Raw genomic sequence first — 18,812 nt, 5'->3', positions numbered from 1 at the left:
GATTCCAACATGAGACTTTAGTTCCCGAGGCGAAGCATTATTCCCTCATCCTTAGTATTTGCTTAAGCAAATGTTTATCTAAAATCTTGTTAAAAACTTGACCCCCTCCTGCCCCCTGCCAGGCAGGGACAGCTGTGTTCAGATAGTGTCTCATTTCCTCATGAATCACACTGATGCATTATAAATAGTTCTTTATTACAAGTTTATATATGTGCTGGATACATAAAATATATTTCATTTAAAATATTTAAAAGAATTCCTGAAATTAAGCGGTTTATTCTGATTCTTGCTAAAACCATCTTCACATTCGAGCCTTTATCTCGTTTTGTTTATTTATGAGAGAGTGTGCAAGTACGTGAGCCGGGGAGGGGCAGAGAGAGGGGGAGGATCCCAAGCAGGCTCCATGCTGTCAGCACAGAGCCCGGCACGGGGCTTGATCCCGTGACCTTGTGATCGTGACCTGAGCCGAAACCAAGAGTCGGACGCTCAGCCGACGGAGCCACCCAGGTGCCCCCACGTTCAAGCCTTTAAATGTGGGGAGGCCACGGTCAGTAGCACAACAGCGCCGCTAAACGTAGTAGCATCACCTTTTTTTGGAAGAAGGGAATGATTCTAGATCACCCTCGGTGAAAAACAAATACTCTTCTCTTACGCCGCTAATACTGTGGGTTCTTAGATCCCAACAGTTTGGTGTGTGCATGTCCCCACGTCTCTACGTCCCGCCCTGATTGTAGGAGCCACAACATTCAAGAAAGGCCGCAACGTCACACGAAGCCCCACTGGTCTCTGGGGCTGTTATGTGGCCGGGCCACCTGTTCACATGCCTTTACAAGAACAGACCTTGGGCCTGCGTCTCATTCAAGCGCTCGGGCGGTGCCGTTGGCCGTGGAGGAGAGCTCAGCGGTCCCACTCGCTGCCGGGGCTCGGCTCGTCACCGTCCTCCTCCTCCGAGTCAGCAGACACTCTCTTGATTCTCTGGAGTGCCGCCTTGATACTTGTCTCCAGGTCACTGGTTGGTTTGCTGCTGGGGCTCAGGTCGAGGCCGGAGTGAACTTTCCTCAGTTTGACCCCCTGCCTTATGGCAGCCAGAAGTTGCTCATTGAACGAGGCACGGGGAGGGGGCGAGGCGGTCACCTCCGTTCTCTGCAGAGGGGTCCTGTGGCTCCTTAAGGAGGCCAGCACTTCGTCCATAGATCCTGAAATTGAGCGGACAGAGCAAGGACCGTCAGAACCCACACTCTCTCTCCCCAAGGCGCCAGGGCGTTTTTGTACCAGATATGGGTTACGTCGCACATAGGTTAATAACGCGGTTTCAGCAAATAATCATTCTGTGAAACAAATGCTTTGAGCACCTGCGAGAAAGGTCAACCGCTAGCTCCCTGTTTGAACACAGGGTGGCTTAATCGCTAATATTTCACTTCGGCCACTCGCTGCCCGCCACTCCCTCAGAGTCACAGCAACTCAGGCACAGTCATACACACCTTTCGTCCCAGTGGCTGTTTTACAAGATGCAGGTGTTGTCTTTTTGTGTGATCCTGAAGAGGGGTGAAAACCTAGGGTGCAGATAACCTGATCCAGTAAGCACGAGAGCTGCACACAGTTTCAGTAAGTTGTATCTTCTCCGTGTTCCTTCCCTACAGTGGACCTGCTGTATTTCTCTAATTTCACCACTCTTTTTAAAAAATTTTTTAAGGAGTATTCATTTTTTCAGAGACAGAGCACGAGCAGGGGAGGGGCAGAGAGAGACACACACACAGAATCCCAAGCAGGCTCCAGGCTCCTGGCTGTCGGCACGGAGCCCGACGCGGGGCTTGAACTCCTGGACCACGAGATCACAACCTGAGCTGAAGTTGGACGCTCAACCGACTGAGCCCCCCAGGCGCCCCCTGACTTCGCCACTCTTGGATGTTAGTCAGCGGTGACTCATTCTGTGGCGGTGACGGGGGGAGGTCTACGCACAGGAAAAGGCTGGAAGTAGACTTTAGTCAGTGGCTCTGGGAGCCTGATGGGGGCCATGCTGGTGCATCTCTGCTGGTACCTGATAACTGCACCCGAGCGAACGTATGCCTTCTACCTGAGGGTGCACAATGCTGTCAAAACACAAATTCAATCAGAGTTTCAAGGCCTGGGTGAGGAGGAGCTATTTTCTCCTCAGGCACCTTGAGACCCCCGAGGGGGTAAAATCTTTGACCTCTACCTGCTGGAGACGGGGGCGCGACTATGGTCACTAATGTAGAGGTGTCCGGGTGAGGCTTCAAGACGGCAGTCGTTTCTGGTTCAGGATTGAGAGGCCGTGCTCTAACAAAATACTAGTTCAGCCTGGATTTGAACCCACGACTTCTCATCACAGCTCCCTTCCAGGAGTGACAAAGCCTCACACTTGGTCATTTCGGGTACTCACACTTTTTTATTCTTTGCAGTGAAACGGGGCAATGTGTGTGTGTGTCGAGGGCCTCCCCACACGGTGTGCGTTAACCCTGAACCGGGATGAGTCCCCCACAGAGGTCTGCTCACATCCAAACTCCAGGCCCAGGCATGTGAGCTCTTGCTTTCGCTACACTACGTTGTTGCAGACCCTGTGGAAATGGGCCAGCTGGGTCTCCTCCTAACAGTGTGGACATTTTCATTGGTACCTGGTTCTGGATACAGTGACCCGTGAACTCCGAATAACCAGAATACCGGAACCACAGTTTGGAACCGTTTTTTTCCCACGATTCCCATCACCTACTGCAGAGATCTTGCGCGTTCTAGGTGGGGGCGCTCAGGCGTAGTCTTTGTAACAAGCGCACACGTTTGTCTAACACTCCCCCTCCCCGAAGCCGTAGGTTCTGAGTCTGGGCAGATTTAAGCCAGTCTCAACAGTCAGTGGATCAGACCAAACGAGAGCTGCAAGTCAGAGTTTCAGCCCTCCTTAAACAGAAAATTCGTGTATTCAGTGTACTGTACTTGCAAAGGCAAGACGTGGGCTGCTTTTTTTTTTTTTTTTAACCACTTCATTTTAGAAAGCTCTCCCTAAGTAAGGTTTCTCAGTCCACCAGTCTGTGGAACAGCCAGGAATATTCTAATATTCCTCTGCAGTCAGTGCCAACCAATATTCTACTTAAGCTGCGACAATTTCATTCTGTAAATGACTCACAGACTCAACAGGAACACGGAGAATTCCAGGGGCCGAAGTCTTAAGAACCTGAAACGGGTGATGCGGCAACAGAGATCCCAAGTCACGTGACCACGGAATGTGTAGACCTGGTTTCTTCAAGGCGAGTTCGCATTTGTGAAACTCAGACTGTGCTGACTTTGCAGTCAGACAGTGACACTAAAGGCAGCGAGCACCGGGGAGTTTTAAGACCGGAGAGAATGCTGACAAAGCCTGATGGGAGGGGGACTGATTGCTTCCCCCGCCCCCCACCCCCACCAGCGCCGAGTGGGGGGAGCAGCAGCGGTTACCTGGGCCTCGGGGACCGGCTACGGCTGCGCAGTGGCGCGCGCTCACGGCAGGCGGTTTGCCCCGCAGGGGAAGCGGCTCCTCTGTCCCCGGAGTCCTCAGGGCCGAGTTCTGGCGATCTGCGTACGGACCAGGGAGGGGCGGCGGTGGCGGTGGCGGCGGTGGTGGTGGCGGCGGCGGCGGCGGAGGCGGCGGTGGCGACAGTTCCTCACCGGATTTGGAGCGTGTTTGGTCACCAGCTGGAACAGAGCTCTGGTCGGTATTTCCAGAACAGTCCCGATCCTCGCGGGTTTTCACATCGCTGCCGTCAGGTGTCTCCCCTGGGGACGCAGCCGTCTGTGGGGCGAGCCCAGCTGGCAGGTGCAGGGCCGCAGCCCCCGAGCACGGCGACGTCGCTGCAGACCCGCCCGGGCGCCTCTGGGGAGGAAACACGGGGTCAGAAAGCGGCCGCGGACTCGAACCATCCGAAGGGTAACGCTTGGTGCAAATGCTCTCGTTCACAGAGTGGCTCCTCGTCACCCTGGATGGCCAGCCTGCCTACGAAGGCCGTTCTTACGGAGGAAGCATCCACATCCCTTGATAGATACCGCTTGCTCTGTGACAAAGACAGGCCAGTGTACATGCAGATGAAAACGCTCCTAGTGTTAGTATGCACAATGAAACTCGAAAGAGCAACAACAGGAAGTTACTTCAGAAAACTATGGTGAACTTATTTAAAATAGTAGGCAGCAATGAAAAACCGTAAATGTACGAAGTCGTGAAACATCCTAAAAGAATACAGATGACGCGGTGTTAAATTCACAACCACGTAAAACAGCTGTCTGAAAAACTCCCCTGGAGTGGACCTCAAAGTGATGGTTATCACATGTTTCTTTTCTCTAAGTTTTAGGTTTACAGTAAACTTTATAATTTAAAAATGTGAACTTAAAATGTTCCGGTCTCAGGGCACCTGGGTGGCTCAGTCGGTTAAGCGGGGGACTTTTGATTTTGGCTCAGGTCATGATCTCACGGTTCATGAGTTCGAGCCCCGCATCAGGCTCTGCACTGATAGCACAGACCCTGCTTGGGATTCTCTCTCCCTCTCTGCCCCTCCCCTGCTCATGCTCTCTCTCTCTCAAAAATAAAACAAAACATAAACATTAAAAAAAAGAAGAAGAAAAAGAAAACATTCTGGTCTCTCAAGTATTAGTTTGATAAGTAAAAACATAACCTTAGGGGCGCCTGGGTGGCTCAGTCGGTTAAGTATCCCAACTTCAGCTCAGGTTGTGATCTGGTGGTTCATGGGTTCAAGCCCTGTATCAGGCTCTGTGCTGTCAGGACAGAGCCCACATTGGATCCTCTGTCTCCCCCGCTTTCTGACCCTCCCCAACTCGCCCTCTCTCAAAAATAAACATTAAAAAATGTTAAAAAAGAAAAACATAATCTTATCAACGAATCCTGAGTGGTGGGAAGGTGGTCCCTAATGTAGGCACTGACTAGCCAATAAAACACATAAAATGTTAATACTATGTAGCCATTAAAATGAACTAGATCTACCTATCTATCTGTAAATAAGAACACATCTCCATGTAATTTAAGTGAAAAAAGAAACTGGCAGAGCATGTATACAATGGTATAATACTAATGTAAATTTAGTAGTAATACACCAAAAGGGCAATTCATCATAGAGTACAAGCATACCTCATCATATTGCCCTTTATTTTGCTTTGCAAAAATTGCATTTTTTTTTAAATCAATTGAAGGCTCATGGCAACCCTGAGTCGAACAAGTCTGTCGGTGCTATTTTTCCAGTAGCACTTGCTCAGTTGGGGTCTCTGTGTCACATTTTGGCAATTCTTGCAATATTTCAAACTTTTTCATCGTTACGGTGATGATCTGTGATCAGTGATCTTTGCTGTTACTATTACAGTTGTTTCTGGGGCGCCCAAACTGTGCCTGTATAAGGCAGTAAACTTCACTGTTGTCTTATTCTAAGAAATGGCCACGGCCTCCGCCTTCTGCAGCCACTGCCCTGATCAGTCAGCAGCCATCGACATCGAGGCAAGACCCTCCACTGGCAGAGATGTTACAACTTGCCAAAAGCTCACCGGATGGCATTTTTTAGCAATAAAGTATTTTTAAATTAAGGTATGTACTTTTTTGTAGACCTAATGCTATTACTGCACACTTAATACACTGTAGTATAAACACAGTTTTATATGCACTGAGAAACCAAAACATTCATTCGACTCGCTTCATTGTGGTGGTCTGGGACAGAACCTGCACAGTCTCCAAGGTGTGCCTGCATTTCTCTCTCCTCCACATTTTTCTTTTTTATTAAAAAAAAAATATATATTTTTTAATGTTGATTTATTTTTGAGAGAGACAGAGCGTGAGCGGGGGAGGGGCAGAGAAAGAGAGGGAGACACAGAATCCTAAAACGGGTTCCAGGCTCTGAGCTGCCAGCACAGAGCCCGATGTGGGGCTTGAACTCGTGAATCACGCGATCATGACCTGAGCCAAAGTCGGACGATCAACAATTGAGACACCCAGGCATCCCTCTCCTCCACATTCTTCTAAGTCTTTCCACGACAGAAGAGCGATGGCAAGCCCCAAACCTCACGGATGCGGCTGCTGGTCATGCAGCCACCACACTGTGCCTTTCTGTCATCATATGCCGGGAGAATCAGAATCCTGGAAACCCTGCGCCAGACTCGGGAGGTCATCCAGCCATCCCCAAACCCCAAGGACCCCTCCTCGGCATCCGGGCACCGGCATGTCGCTGTGACCCTGGCCTGTCGAGTTCTGCCTCATGGTGCTGGGCAGTCTGTGTCCCCAGGGCTCACTCAAGACACACTAAATCCTTTACCTCCTAAGAGCCCAACCTATCTGGGCTCAACAAGTGTCACATATCAAGTGATTCACTTCCCATCTTCTCCCTCTCCTACTTTCCCCCTTCCAAATGTGCTCAGATTGGCTTTGTCCCTTTGAAGGTGGCACTTCTTGGCAAACAGACTCCCCTCATTCTACAGAGGACTCATCTGTTCGTACATCTTAAAAAGTCCCGGGCTTTTCTCGAACTTCTTCACAAGTGACTGCTAGGAGGCTGGAAGAAACTCCATTCTCAAGGTTCTTTCCCCTACGTTTAAAGCCCACACACTCCATCCTACCACCCTCTGGAGAAATCCACACCTCCAAAGGCCAAAAAACCCTCAGCTCGCACACCTTGGAGACAGGTTCCGTTCCAGGCCACCACCAGTGTGAGGTCAACGTGTTAGATTTTTTAATTCATCCTTCTAGTCTATTGAAAGCGCAGGTGGCCTGGTTCTGCCCCTTCCTTCGGTCTATCCCTCCCACCTCCAGATTTGAAAATTTGATCCTGATCGGATGCTTCGGGGCTAAAGAGCCGGACTTGCACCCCCGGATCCGTCCTCCATCCAGGCTCCATTAACCAGTGCCCTCGGGCGAGAGCTGACCAACCAGCTGTCCTGCGCCCATTCGGTCTACCTTCACCTGGTTTCACACAGCATCCCTCCGGCTCACCCTCCCTCCTTCTGGAGGTGGGGTCTAGGCATCAGCAATTCTGATGTGCTGCCCAGGCAGGAGAAGGCCTCTGCGGCTCCAGAGTTAGGAGACAAGCGGCCGCACACAATCCCGAGCGACGCTGTGCCATCACGTGGGCCGCAGGGTTAAGAATTAAATGAGAAAGAACGGGAAATGTCTAGCACCGGGCTGGTATGCAGTTAGGCGCTGGTTAATGAGCACATCAGAAAACAAGTTGAGGTCAGCGTGTCATGATTTATCACTCCAGGGGCCCCATTCCTTGGTAGCACAGCACACCTTCAAGACCTTATCCCGGAGTCCTGTCTGGGAGTGGGACGTTTTCCCTTGTGGGGCAGCTACGAACGTGGATCTGTGTGATGCAAACAGATTTATGTTTTCTATTCAGCTAGTTTAACGTTATTTTTAAATGAGTAGGTACTTGTTTTTAAACCTATACACTTTTAACAGAGTACTTAACTATACTAGGTCACAGGGATTCCTTGGCTGCATTTCATTTAATTTTTGTTAATGTTTATTTTTGAGAGAGTACACACAGGGGAGGGGCAGAGGGAGAGGGACAGAGGATCCGAAGTGGGTTTTGCACTGACAGCAGTGAGCCTGACGTGGGGCTTAAGTTCACAAACCGCAAAATCGTGAGCAAAGTCGGGCGCTTAACCGACTGAGCCACCAGGTGCCCCTCCTTGACTGCGTTTTACAGAATGTTAATAAAGTCAGGAAAAAGCAAGCGAAGGTTGAGGGCAATGTAACTGTTTTCAGTTTTTCTGGCTGGTCAACAGCATGGTGGGCAGAGTCAGCACCACTGGGTCAGGAGGAGAGAGCAAGAACCCTGGTGTCTTGCAATGTCAAAAATGTTAACATTTTAATATTCTTGCTTTTTACTTCTATACTAAAAATGATGGCATTTGAGGAACATTTTGTGTTACAAATTATCAGTTCATAATACTTTATACTTTTCTCCTAGGATGGGCAGTCTTCATTTCTCCAGAAAATGGAGGTGAGGGGTAATTATCTGTAAAACTTACACCTTTATTTATTTTTTTATGTTTATTTTTGAGAGAGACAGAGAGAGAGACAAAGCTGAGCAGGGGAGGGGCAGAGAGAGGGAGACATGAACCCGAAGCAGGATCCAGGCTCCGCATTGTCAGCACAGAGCCCGACGTGGGGCTCAAACTCACGAACTGCAAGATGACGACCTGAGCCAAAGTCAGACGCTCAACTGACTGGGCCACCCAGGCGCCCCTAGAACTTACCTCTTTAAATGCTCTCAATCGTTGGAGTGTCTTCTTGCGTTCCTGGTTTATCCATTCTTTTTTCTTTTGCTCCTCTTCTCTTATCTTGTCTCTTTTCTATATTTAAGCAAACGTGTATTTGTAAATTTCTCAAACTAAAAGTGTTGAGAAAGACAGGGTGTGTGATGCAACGTTACCCCCTCCCCGGGTCTCACCCCCATGTCCCCTCCCCAGGCTGCAGGACTGGACTGCAGTCTCCCCAGGATCAAGGCTGGCACTTGCCAGCCTGGGGCAGTGGAGCCCCAGTTTCTAGAGATCTAAGCCAGTGTGTCACATTATGCAGATATAAACATGTTCTCTACAGCCACTTACCATCTGGATACTGTGATGCTGATGAAAGTGTTTCATACTTTCTGCAGCCAGTTGTAGTCGGAGCCGATGATTCTCTTTGCACTGATCCTGGGAGAATAATACAAGTCACGTACATGGTTTTTAATATTACTGTGGGCTCTAGCAAAGAAGTTTAAAAGAAGGCACTGTATTTGTGCTGTCACGTAAGGCGTTTGTTAATACGAGTTTCTGTGGTTCCAGGATCCTGCCTCCGCTAGCCTTGTGATATGTGCTGACGGGCGCCTTACAGGAGTCCACAGTACCCGCTCATAGGACCACAGCTGTGATTCAGCGCCACGAAAGATGAAAAAGCAAATCCTCCAAGTGGAAATGAGAGGACACACAGGCAGTCTCCCGTTCTTAAATGGCACGTGTCCTAAGAATCTGTTTCAATGTGATTATTTTAAACTCAGCTCCTCATATTACAATAGTATTTCCAGTCATAAGTACATGACCATATGCAACCTACAAACACCTGAAAAATTCTACTAAAAACTGTATTTTAACTAAACTTAACCATTCTTAAGGTGTGTTACTTTTTTTTTTTCCTTTTTTTTAATTTTAGAGAAAGTGTGAGCAGGAGAGGGACAAAGAGGAAGAATCTGAAGCAGGTTCCATCTCAGCACAGAGCCCGACTCAGGGCTCCATCCCACAACCCTGGGATCATGACCTGAGCCGAAATCGAGATCGGACACTCAACCAACTGAGCCACTCAGGTGCACCTTTTATGTATTAATGAAGTTTTGGGTGGTTTTTGTTTTTGTTTTTTTAAGTTTTATTTTTTTTCTTTTGAGAGAGAGCGCACCAGGGAGGGACAGAGACAGAGAATCCCAAACAGACTCAACACCATCAGTGCAGAGCCTGATACGGGGCCCAAACCTCCAAACGGTGAGATCATGACCTGAGCCATAATCAAGAGTCGGATGCTTAACTGACTGAGCCACCCAGGCGCCCCATATCACAGAGTTTTTAAAAATTAAGAGAAAAAAAAAACAAAAACCACTCACCAAATACAAGGATTGAAATGAGCTGAATATTATGTCTAATATTCTACAATCAACATTAACAATAAATTTTAGAAACAAATTTTAGAATTTACTCCAGCTGATTATGAGAAGCTTCTACCTATTGTGATTTTAAAAATACCTGTGTATGTAACAGGTATTCAACAAACAATTGTTGAACAGATCGATCAAAATCTAGAGATTATGGTAAATGCTTAAATCCCAAAAGACACAGAATCCTTTTCAAAAGGATTATACTTTTAAAAAGTGCACTTTTAAAAAGCATACTTTTAAAAAGTACTTTATTATACTTTTCAAAAAAAAAAATATATATATATATATTTTTTTTTTTTTCTTTAATTGCAGCCATTGGTATCTATATAAACACGCAAGAAATGAATCACTGTGTGGTCGAGAGCCTTATCTTGAGTGGAGGAATCCTTGACTGGGGAGAGGAGAGCCACTGGGCTGCCCACCCGTCTGTTCCTGAGACAGGCCCTCCGGGCGCAGATCCTGCCCCGCTTGCGCTCCAGGCGCTGGTGCTGCCGTCTCAGCTCTGCCGCCTCCAGGTTCTCGTCGCCAGGCAGCCCCGCCACACAAGCCACAGCCTCAAGTTCCTCTGCACTCTCACATGGGTCGTAATAGACAACTTCCCCCTCTTTATCTAGAAACATAGTGGTGACATTTAAAACGTGTTTGGTATAAAAAATAACACACGAAGATACCTTCAGTGTAAGGGAAGTACGGGAGACTTGTAACCCCGCCACCCAGGGAGAGCTGCTGTTAGCACCCGTGTGGGGAGGCGGGGGAGTGTAGAGACACACACACACACACACACACACACACACACACACACACCAGTAACAGTGCTAAGAGGACATTTTCCATGTGATGGAAAGAGAACTTCAATGGCAACACAGTATTCTCTCATTGAAGCACTCTGTATCGTTAGAAATATTCCAAGTTCCATTATTATCAAATTCACCGTGATGAACATCTGAACATAAAGTCTTTGTGTACATTTTTATTACTTCCTTAGAGATGAATAGTCAAGGCTCTTGGCAGCTAGCACTCGATCGCCCTCCAGAAAGGAAACCCACATTCTGCCAGCAGTGTCTCATTAAGGTGCCTTAAAGACATTTAATCGTGATTACGTACATATCTTTTAAAAATACACGCTAATTGTGACAAATCCTAGCTCTGCAGAACTAAATAAAATAGAAAGTGAAATTTTCTTCTTCCTTTCCCAAACCTTTGGGAGCCCATTCCCAAAGGAAAACATTATGAACAATTTGGCATGCATCTTTCTGGATTAACTCTTTCAGTAGGATTTTTTCCTAAATATGTAAAATGCTTATAACCTGAAATTACTGCAAAGTTTTTTGAATACTCAGGATTCAATTAAATGTTCAGATTTGGTATGGCTTAACCCAGTGAGCCACCCAGGAGCCCCAAAGAGATTTTTTTTTTTTTTACTCACAAACATACTAAAAGAAAACATAAGTAAAATATTGATATAATTTGGGGATGAGGAGCATTTTGCCAAGCATAACAACAAACACGGGAAGACTTCACCAAAAGTAGATAGGACTTCATAAAAATTAAGTATTTCTGCAAGGCAAGAGAAAGCAAATGACAAGGAGAAGTTTTTGGCAACATTTGACAGATACTAGAGTAATAGCCTTAGTACGGAAAGGGAACATTCCAAGAAAAATGGGCAAAGACCAAGGATAGGCAGTTAATGAAAGAAATACAGACAGCCCGTACACATACAAAAATGTGCCTACTATACTTTTTTTTTAAATTTATTATTAAGAGACAGAGTCAGAGCATGAGCAGGGGGGAGCCAGACAGGAGGGAAGACACAGAATCCGAAGCAGGCTCCAGGCTCTGAGCTGTACAGAGCCTGACATGGGGCTCAGACTCACAAACCGTGAGATCGTGGCCGGAGCCGAAGTCGGACGCTTAACTGGCTGAGCCACAGGCGCCCCATGCCTGCTACGCTTACAATTAAAGAAATGAAAGCTACAAGACGCCATTTTCTTCTATCAGGGAGGCAAGAATTGAAAAGAATGCTGTAAGTATGGGGAACAGGTGCTTTCATAATCTGCTGCGGGGAGCGTCTTTCTGCACAACCTCAACCTACAAGGCCGTTGTATAGTATTGAATTTAGAAGTCAGAAAATAATAGAGGCCAGGAAAAAATGTATACTGAAGGACTGTTATAGTGTAAGCAGGTACGTGTCAAGATGTAAAATTCGCACTGTCCTTGACCCAGCAATTCCATCTTTGGAAATTTATTCCAAAGAAACACTCTCTCTTACATGCAAAGACGTGTAGAAGAAGGCTCCCCACTACACTACCGTTTGCAAGAGTGAAAAACGAAATCACGGTACGTACACATAATGAATGCTGTGCAGTCATTAAAATTTTTCATGTTTTTCTCACTCAAATGGAAAGATGGTTTTTAGGTATTAAATGAAAAGAGGCTACTCTACAGGGTATATACTTTTGGTTTAGAAATTGATATTTACTTATACGCATCAGCATATAACCAAGGCTATGTCAGGATCTATAGATGATGGAACTGGGGTGATAACAGTTTCCTTTGTTTTGCTGTGTGTTTAATGATGAATTTATCATCTGAAAAACAAAAATGCTAAAAGGAAACTTCAGGAAATTTCAGTAGATGTTTTAGACAACTTATAAGAAGTGGTAATACAGTCTTGGTATTTTCTGGAAGGCGTGATTTAAACATTTTAACATACCCATTTAAGTATAAATCTTACCTCTTATAAGCCTTTTAATTGAGTCCAACTGTGTAATAAGCAGTATTTCTTCATATTTTAATATCTCGAATTTAACCTCATACAGTTCTAATTGGACTTCATAATATTGTATTTCTAATTCATCGACAACGTCCGTATTTTTTTCTTGTTCTGGAAGATCTTCCATCTGGTTTTCATGGAAAAAGTAAGAGCAGGTTAAAATAACTAGCACATTAAAAGCAAACATTAGATGCATTTGAGCAATATTCTATTCTTTGCTTAATACCAAATATAAAACTAACAGAGAGGAAACCTTTTTCCATTTCATTTAATAAAACAAAAATGCCTTACTTGATGTTTGTTACAAATATTTTAACTTACCCTTGAAACATATGAAAATATTTAGGCTTTTGAGAAAAGTAAATGACCGTGAGGCATTTGCAGCGTTTCCTGCTTCACACTCCTACCATTAGAGGAAGAAATTTAAGTGGCTATGATCCTGGGATAAAGTACCTTTTTATTACCCTCAAGTCATGCTGAAACACTGCTTGATTGATTTAAGTATCTCATCTACTTCAGGGCTGAGCTCAGTGTTATTATCAGGAGCACCCTACAATATATTTCAAAAACATCTTGACCGAAAGGAAGTTTCCTGCCAACCTCCCGCGGTCTACATTCGCAGCCAATAGAAGATGTGCAGTGAGTGCAGCAAGGAAGCTCTAACCGTGTTTGGAAAGAAAGGCACTACCTAAAAGTGTGTTTTTCTGTTACTTTAGATTTTTTTTAAGTTTATTTATTTTTGAGAGAGACAGAGCAAAGGAGCGAGGGGCAGAGAGAGAGAGAAAGAGAATCCCAAGCAGGCTCTGGCCTGTCAACAGAGGGCCTGACGTGGGGATTGAACCCACAGATCACGACCTGAGCTGAAACCAAGAGTCAGACCGACTGAGCCACCCAGGCGCCCCTAAAAGTATGTTTTTTTAAACCAAGTTTCATTTATCTTTGTCTTACCTTTCCCTGAATTTCGGCTCTTTTGTGATTTAAACACAACTCCTTGGCCCTCATGAGCTGCAGGGTCTCTTGGGCCAACATCAACTTGAGTTTTTCTAACCTGGGAGCTGCCGTGGCCCAGGCAGCTTGGCCAAACCTCTTCTCATCCTGTTCCATTTGTTTCTGCATTCCTGTCGGATTGGAATTAATAAAATAAAACATAATTACAACTCACCAAAAGGAAGAAAAATGTATCCCGAGCTAATTCTTTGTTTACTGCCTCCCACGTCACTTACAAAACATCCTTTTTAAAAGAAAATTTGTTTTATTTTAATGACCTTGTATTGTCACAAAAATAAAACATACATAAAAACTTTAGATACTTCATTTTAAAAAAAGAGAAAAATAATAAATCCTGAATCTCACCTAGTAGAGGTGATTATTTCTTACATTTTGGTGCATATACTTCCAGACTGTTTCTGTGTCTGTCCGGCTAGACAGGCAGTTTGAACCAAAACCAAAAAATAAAAACACCCCACAAGATCATCATTCCTTTTTGTATTTTATTTATTTCACTTGATAGATAGTGGAAGTGTCACCATTCACAAAAAACAGATCTAGAGAAGCATGCTTAATAGCTACATGGCATTTCACTTTACGGATGTAACTTAAACTGGGAGACACTCGGTGTCCTGTCTGGAGCCATCATCAACGACTTACAGATGAGACAGAAGTCCTTGTCCCCCACCCCCATCCCTGCCGTCTGCCGCATTCTTTCCCACCATGTTCCCCTGCTCATCTCTGCTCCAGCCCCGAGACTCGACGTTCCTCACACTTGCCAAGCTCCCTCCAGCCAGAGCACCTTTGTGAGTGCCCTTTCCTCTTCCTGGAACACTCTTCCCTCACTGTGATGCTCTCTCCACTCCCACTGACCCTCCAGATATCAGGGCAAGGGCTATTTCCCAGAGGCCTTCACTGACCTAGTGAAGGAGCCTCGTTCCTCTCAGTGGCTCTCAGAGCCCCGTGCTTCTCTCCTTCATGTGGCCAGTTGTTAACTGCCATTCTTCATGTGTTTGAATGAATATATAAATAGGATTTCTCTGCCCTCACCAGACTGTGCAGTGTCTGTTTATACTTCTCCTTACACTGAATCCCCAGCTCCTAGAAAACACAGCGCCTGGTGTTCAAGAGGCACTCAAATGTTTTTTGAACAAAATGAAAATGACACACATCTTAGAATTCTAAATTGTCACCTGCTATCGCTTTTACTGTTTCTTTAAAATAATTCACTGTGATGTCCTGAATAGAGACTACAGCTTCTTCAGCCCTTCTGCTCCATTCTTTGGCTTCCTTCTGCAAGGCCACTATCCTTTTAGGACCCAGATCATCCTCATTCAAGGATTTCTACAAAAGAAGGGAAAACTGTATCAGTAAGAGAAAACAGTAATGTAGAGCCATAGGAAATTGAGAGGAAATTGGACACATGGATGATTTCAGCTACTTTTATTACCACTACTTAGTTGGTTCAATTTCATTCATTCAGCAATTCCTTACTGAGTATGAATAAGGCTCTAAGCTAGAAACCACCTGGAAGACAAAAGGATACTCTGGGGCATAAAGAAAAAGAAAAATCTACTTTCAATGTGCATTACTAGAATAACATTTTTCTGGAGAGGCATGCTATCAAGTTATGTTTCTCTAACACACAATTGTTTAGGGACACGTGGCTGGCTCAGTCAGTGGAGCATGCAACTCTTGATCACGGGGTCATGAGTTCAAGCCCCACGCTGGGCGTACAGATTAGTTTAAAAAATAAAATAAATGTGGGGCACCTGTGTGGCTCAGTTGGTTAAGCATCTGACTTTGGCTCAGGTCATGATCTTGCAATCTGTGGGTTCGAGGCCCACGTCAGGCTCTGTGCTGACAGCTCAGAGCCTGGAGCCTGCTTTGGATTCTGTGTCTCTGTCTCTGCCCCTCCCACAGTAGCTCTCTGTCTTTGTCTCTCTCTCTCAAGAGTAAATAAACACTAATAAATAAATAAATAACACCTTGATATAGCCCCACTATCATCTAAACAGAAGGGTGAACCCAAAGTGCAAACACAGACTGAAATCTTAAATGTGATGAAAGAAACAACATGTGACAAATAGTAAATCTGATAATATAAAAATATAAAGAAAACATACCAAAATATCAAGCTTACATAAGGTTGCAACTTCTCTCATATCTCTAAACGGCTGCAGCAAATACTGGAAGAACATGGTTGCCACCGTAACTAATTCCTGGTAAGCTTCATCTTCCTCTCGATAGACTTTCATTAATGTCACCATGGTGTGGGCTTTATCATGCTCCTGAAGAACCTAGAAGACAAAATGCAAATAAAGCTCAGTATGGACAGTATTTATAAGCTCATAACAAAACTAAAGAAACCTTAATGTCCTAAAGTTTAACTTTTTTTTAAAGTTTATTTATTTATTTTTGAGAGAGACCGAGACCACACCAGTGGGGGAGGGTCAGAGAGAGAGAGAGAGAGAGAGAGAGAGAGAATCCCAAGCAGGCTCTGTGCTGCCAGCGCAGAGCCCAACTCAGGTCTTGAACTCACGAAACCATGAGCTCATGACCTGAGCCAAAACCAAGAGTCAGAAGCTCAACCTACTGAGCCATCCAGGCGTCCCAATGTCCTAAACTTTAAAAATTTAAATACCGATTAAATATTAAAAAGCTATTGTCCCCCAACCAAAATGCCCAATAAAACAAGAATGGTTAAATTAAGCCATGGTATATCCACGGTAGAATATCATTACTGTAATCATTAGTAGTTGACACCACTAACAAACTCCTTTTATACAACCATTTTAATTTTAAAAGTTCATTCTATATGTAGCTTGAGAAGATGTAATTAAGATTTTGAGATGGGACTGAATTCTCCTCTCACACCCCTCTTCTGCAAAAGAATGCACAGAGGGGCCGCTCAGTCGGTTAAACTAACCTTACGCTCTTGATTTTGCTCAGGTCACAACCTCACTTTTCCTGGGTTTTAGCCTTCCCTCCCACCCCACTGGACTTTGAGCTGCCAGCCCAGAGCCTTGCTTGGGATTCCCCCCCCCCTCTCCCTCCCTCCCTCTCTCCCCCTCCCCCGACTCAATCTCAAAATTAGACATTAAGTAAAATTCAAGAGAAGGCACAGAAAAATCATCCAGATTAAGAATGGCCTATAATGAGAACGGACAGGGGGTCGGAGCACTAAATCTTGGCCACCCACAGTGAATTGTGAATACACACGCCACATTGTCTCCTAAACCCTTTGGTGAACTCGTGTCCCCCCCCCCCCCTTAAGCTCTGTAAGTTTGCCAAAGAATGAATTCTTCGGTTTCCCAAATGACCTCCTTCAAGCTTAAAACAGCACTCCTGTTGCTATTCCAAATCGATAAATAAAGCTCACACACACCCCCACCCCCGCTTTCCATTTGACCGAGTCTGCGTTACTTTCACCACCTTTCTCCTAGAGGCCCCTTGATCTTCTAAAACAGTAGGTCTCTGTTATTCCTGTTCCCTCTTTCGCAGAACCTGAAAGTGGTTACATCTAGTCCGTGTTGTCGCCTCCCCCGTGTACTAAGGGACGTTCCCAGTTCCGCTTTCGGTATTCCCCGAATACGACCGCCGACTCCGCCAGCGATCTCAGAGAACGGGGCCGGGGGCTGGCTCCCCACCTGGGATGAACCCCGACCCGCCTGCGTACGCCCGCTCCCCGAGCCTCGCTGCTCCCCTGCAGGTGACGCGCGCCTGCACACCTGCGCGCGCCCCGCCCGGTCCCCGCCCACCGTCAGCTGGCTCCCCCGCAGCCGGGCTCCGGGACAGCCCCCACCCCCACGCCGGCCGCACCCCTGCAGCGACCCCTAACCCAGCGCGGAGGGAGGAGGCCGGCGCGTACCTGGCACAGCCGCGCGCCCGCCGCGGCCCACCGCGCGCGCAGGGCCCGCTCCCGGAAGTTGCGCGGACTCTCGCAGTCGGCCGCGCCGCCCTCCGCCGGGAAGAGCGCGTCGCGCACCGCCGCGCCGCCGCAGCCGGTGGCCGCCTCGCCCAGGTAGCGCTCCAGCCGCGCGCACAGCTCCTGCAGCGCCGCGTCGCCGGGGCCCGCGCGCGCCGGCCACACCAGCGCCCACAGCCCGAGCCCCAGGCCCCAGGCCCCGCCGGCGCGCGCGTCCAGCTCGGGCGGCAGCGGCGGGAAGCAGCGCTCCAGCGGCGGCCACAGCGCCGCCAGCTGCCGGTGCGCGCCGCGGAGCCCGGCGGCCGACAGCAGGCCCGACCAGCTGGGGGGGGACGCGGCGGGCTCGGGCTCGGGCCGGCTCCCCTCGCGCCGCCGCCGCCGCTGCGCCGTGCGGTCGTGACAGGTCACCGCGAACTTGCCCTCCGCGTCGTTCCAGGCCACGAGGAAGCGCAGCTGGTGCCGCTCGGGCACGGCGAAGAGGTCCTCGCGGACAGGCACCCAGCCCTCCAAGCTGTCGGGCTGCTCGTCCTCCATGGCCGGCGGCTCAGCGGCCGAAGGGCTCGGCTCGCGCGGGCCCGGCCTCCCCGCACCCCCCGCGGCCCGCCGCGGACCGCGACATTCTTCTCGAACTGTGCTGGCGTCAGCTCCCCGACGCGCAGCCCCCTCCCCCTGCGCCTCTGATTGGCTGTCGGCGGCCTGGGCGGGTTCTCGGCAGCCAATGAGAAGGTCAGAAGCCCGTGTCTGTCCGGGCCGTCGGAATCCAGCCCTGTCGCAACCCTGTCCGGAGCCCGAGAATTACCTATCTTGCCTCACCTTTTCCACCTTTGTACACAGTGAATTAGGAAAAGCGACCGAGTTATCGCCATCGCCTCCTGCGGTAAACTTCGAACCCGTTGAGAACGGGGACCGACTGTGGTCCTCGCTCACCAGGGCGCTAGAGAACACACGCGCCCAAGAACGGTGCAAACTTGGTGGAGGCCACACGTTCCATCAGACGTTAAGAGTTATTTCCTGAGGGCCTCTGAGCGCCAAGCACTCAGTGGAAGCCACACATTTGTTGTTATCAATTCAACACGCTTTCACGGAACGTGTGCTGTGTGCAGGTTTGGGGGCGGGGGCGGTGCCGTGGGGCATACGCAAAAATCTCTCTCTCTTTCTGTCTTCAAAGCGTCCCATCTCCCAGCCAGCATGTTTAACTACGATCTGCGTTCCCACTCTTCATTTTACAGCCAAGGAGACAAACCCAACAAAGAAACTTGTCCTAACATGCACAGTCAGGCTGGTAAGTCCACCCGGCTACCAAAGACCTGTTTAAGGAGGTCGGGATGTCTCATTTGCACGTGGGGATGGGATGTGACCTGGAGCTCATGCAACAGGCAACAAGACGGCCCTGGTCTCTCTGTCCAGGAAACGCACAGTGTAGACGGAGGAACAGCGTCTGTCAGCTTCCATCCTGTGAGTG

General features: G+C 47.6%; 1 protein-coding gene across 1 annotated transcript; it reads right to left on the bottom strand.

Moving 5' to 3' along the window:
• Positions 1-442: 442 nt before the first annotated feature.
• WHAMM (WASP homolog associated with actin, golgi membranes and microtubules) lies at positions 443-17,884 on the bottom strand. Its single transcript, XM_047086661.1, has 10 exons — positions 17,294-17,884; positions 15,549-15,722; positions 14,616-14,766; positions 13,384-13,553; positions 12,397-12,562; positions 10,085-10,272; positions 8,587-8,673; positions 8,236-8,331; positions 3,445-3,859; positions 443-1,196 (listed from the first exon to the last, which is right to left on the bottom strand). The coding sequence occupies exons 1-10, from the start codon at positions 17,882-17,884 to the stop codon at positions 898-900; spliced, it is 2,337 nt and encodes a 778-aa protein (XP_046942617.1). The 3' UTR covers positions 443-897.
• Positions 17,885-18,812: the final 928 nt, after the last annotated feature.

Source organism: Lynx rufus, unplaced genomic scaffold (genome assembly GCF_022079265.1).
Source record: "Lynx rufus isolate CCGP_SWC_20201006 ecotype Redwood Valley unplaced genomic scaffold, mLynRuf1.p SCAF_21, whole genome shotgun sequence".
Classification (NCBI taxonomy): domain Eukaryota; kingdom Metazoa; phylum Chordata; class Mammalia; order Carnivora; family Felidae; genus Lynx; species Lynx rufus.
Note: the sequence above shows the minus strand (reverse complement) of the source record. Positions and strands in the feature narration are given on the sequence as shown.

Excerpts from the sequence above, each read along its gene's own strand:
- WHAMM (XM_047086661.1), bottom strand. The coding sequence starts at position 17,884 with ATGGAGGACGAGCAGCCCGACAGCTTGGAGGGCTGGGTGCCTGTCCGC. Across the intron at positions 15,723-17,293 it reads CGGGCGCGCGGCTGTGCCAG|GTTCTTCAGGAGCATGATAA; the intron begins GTACGCGCCGGC and ends TTTGTCTTCTAG. Across the intron at positions 8,674-10,084 it reads CCTGTCTCAGGAACAGACGG|GATCAGTGCAAAGAGAATCA; the intron begins GTGGGCAGCCCA and ends TTATTCTCCCAG.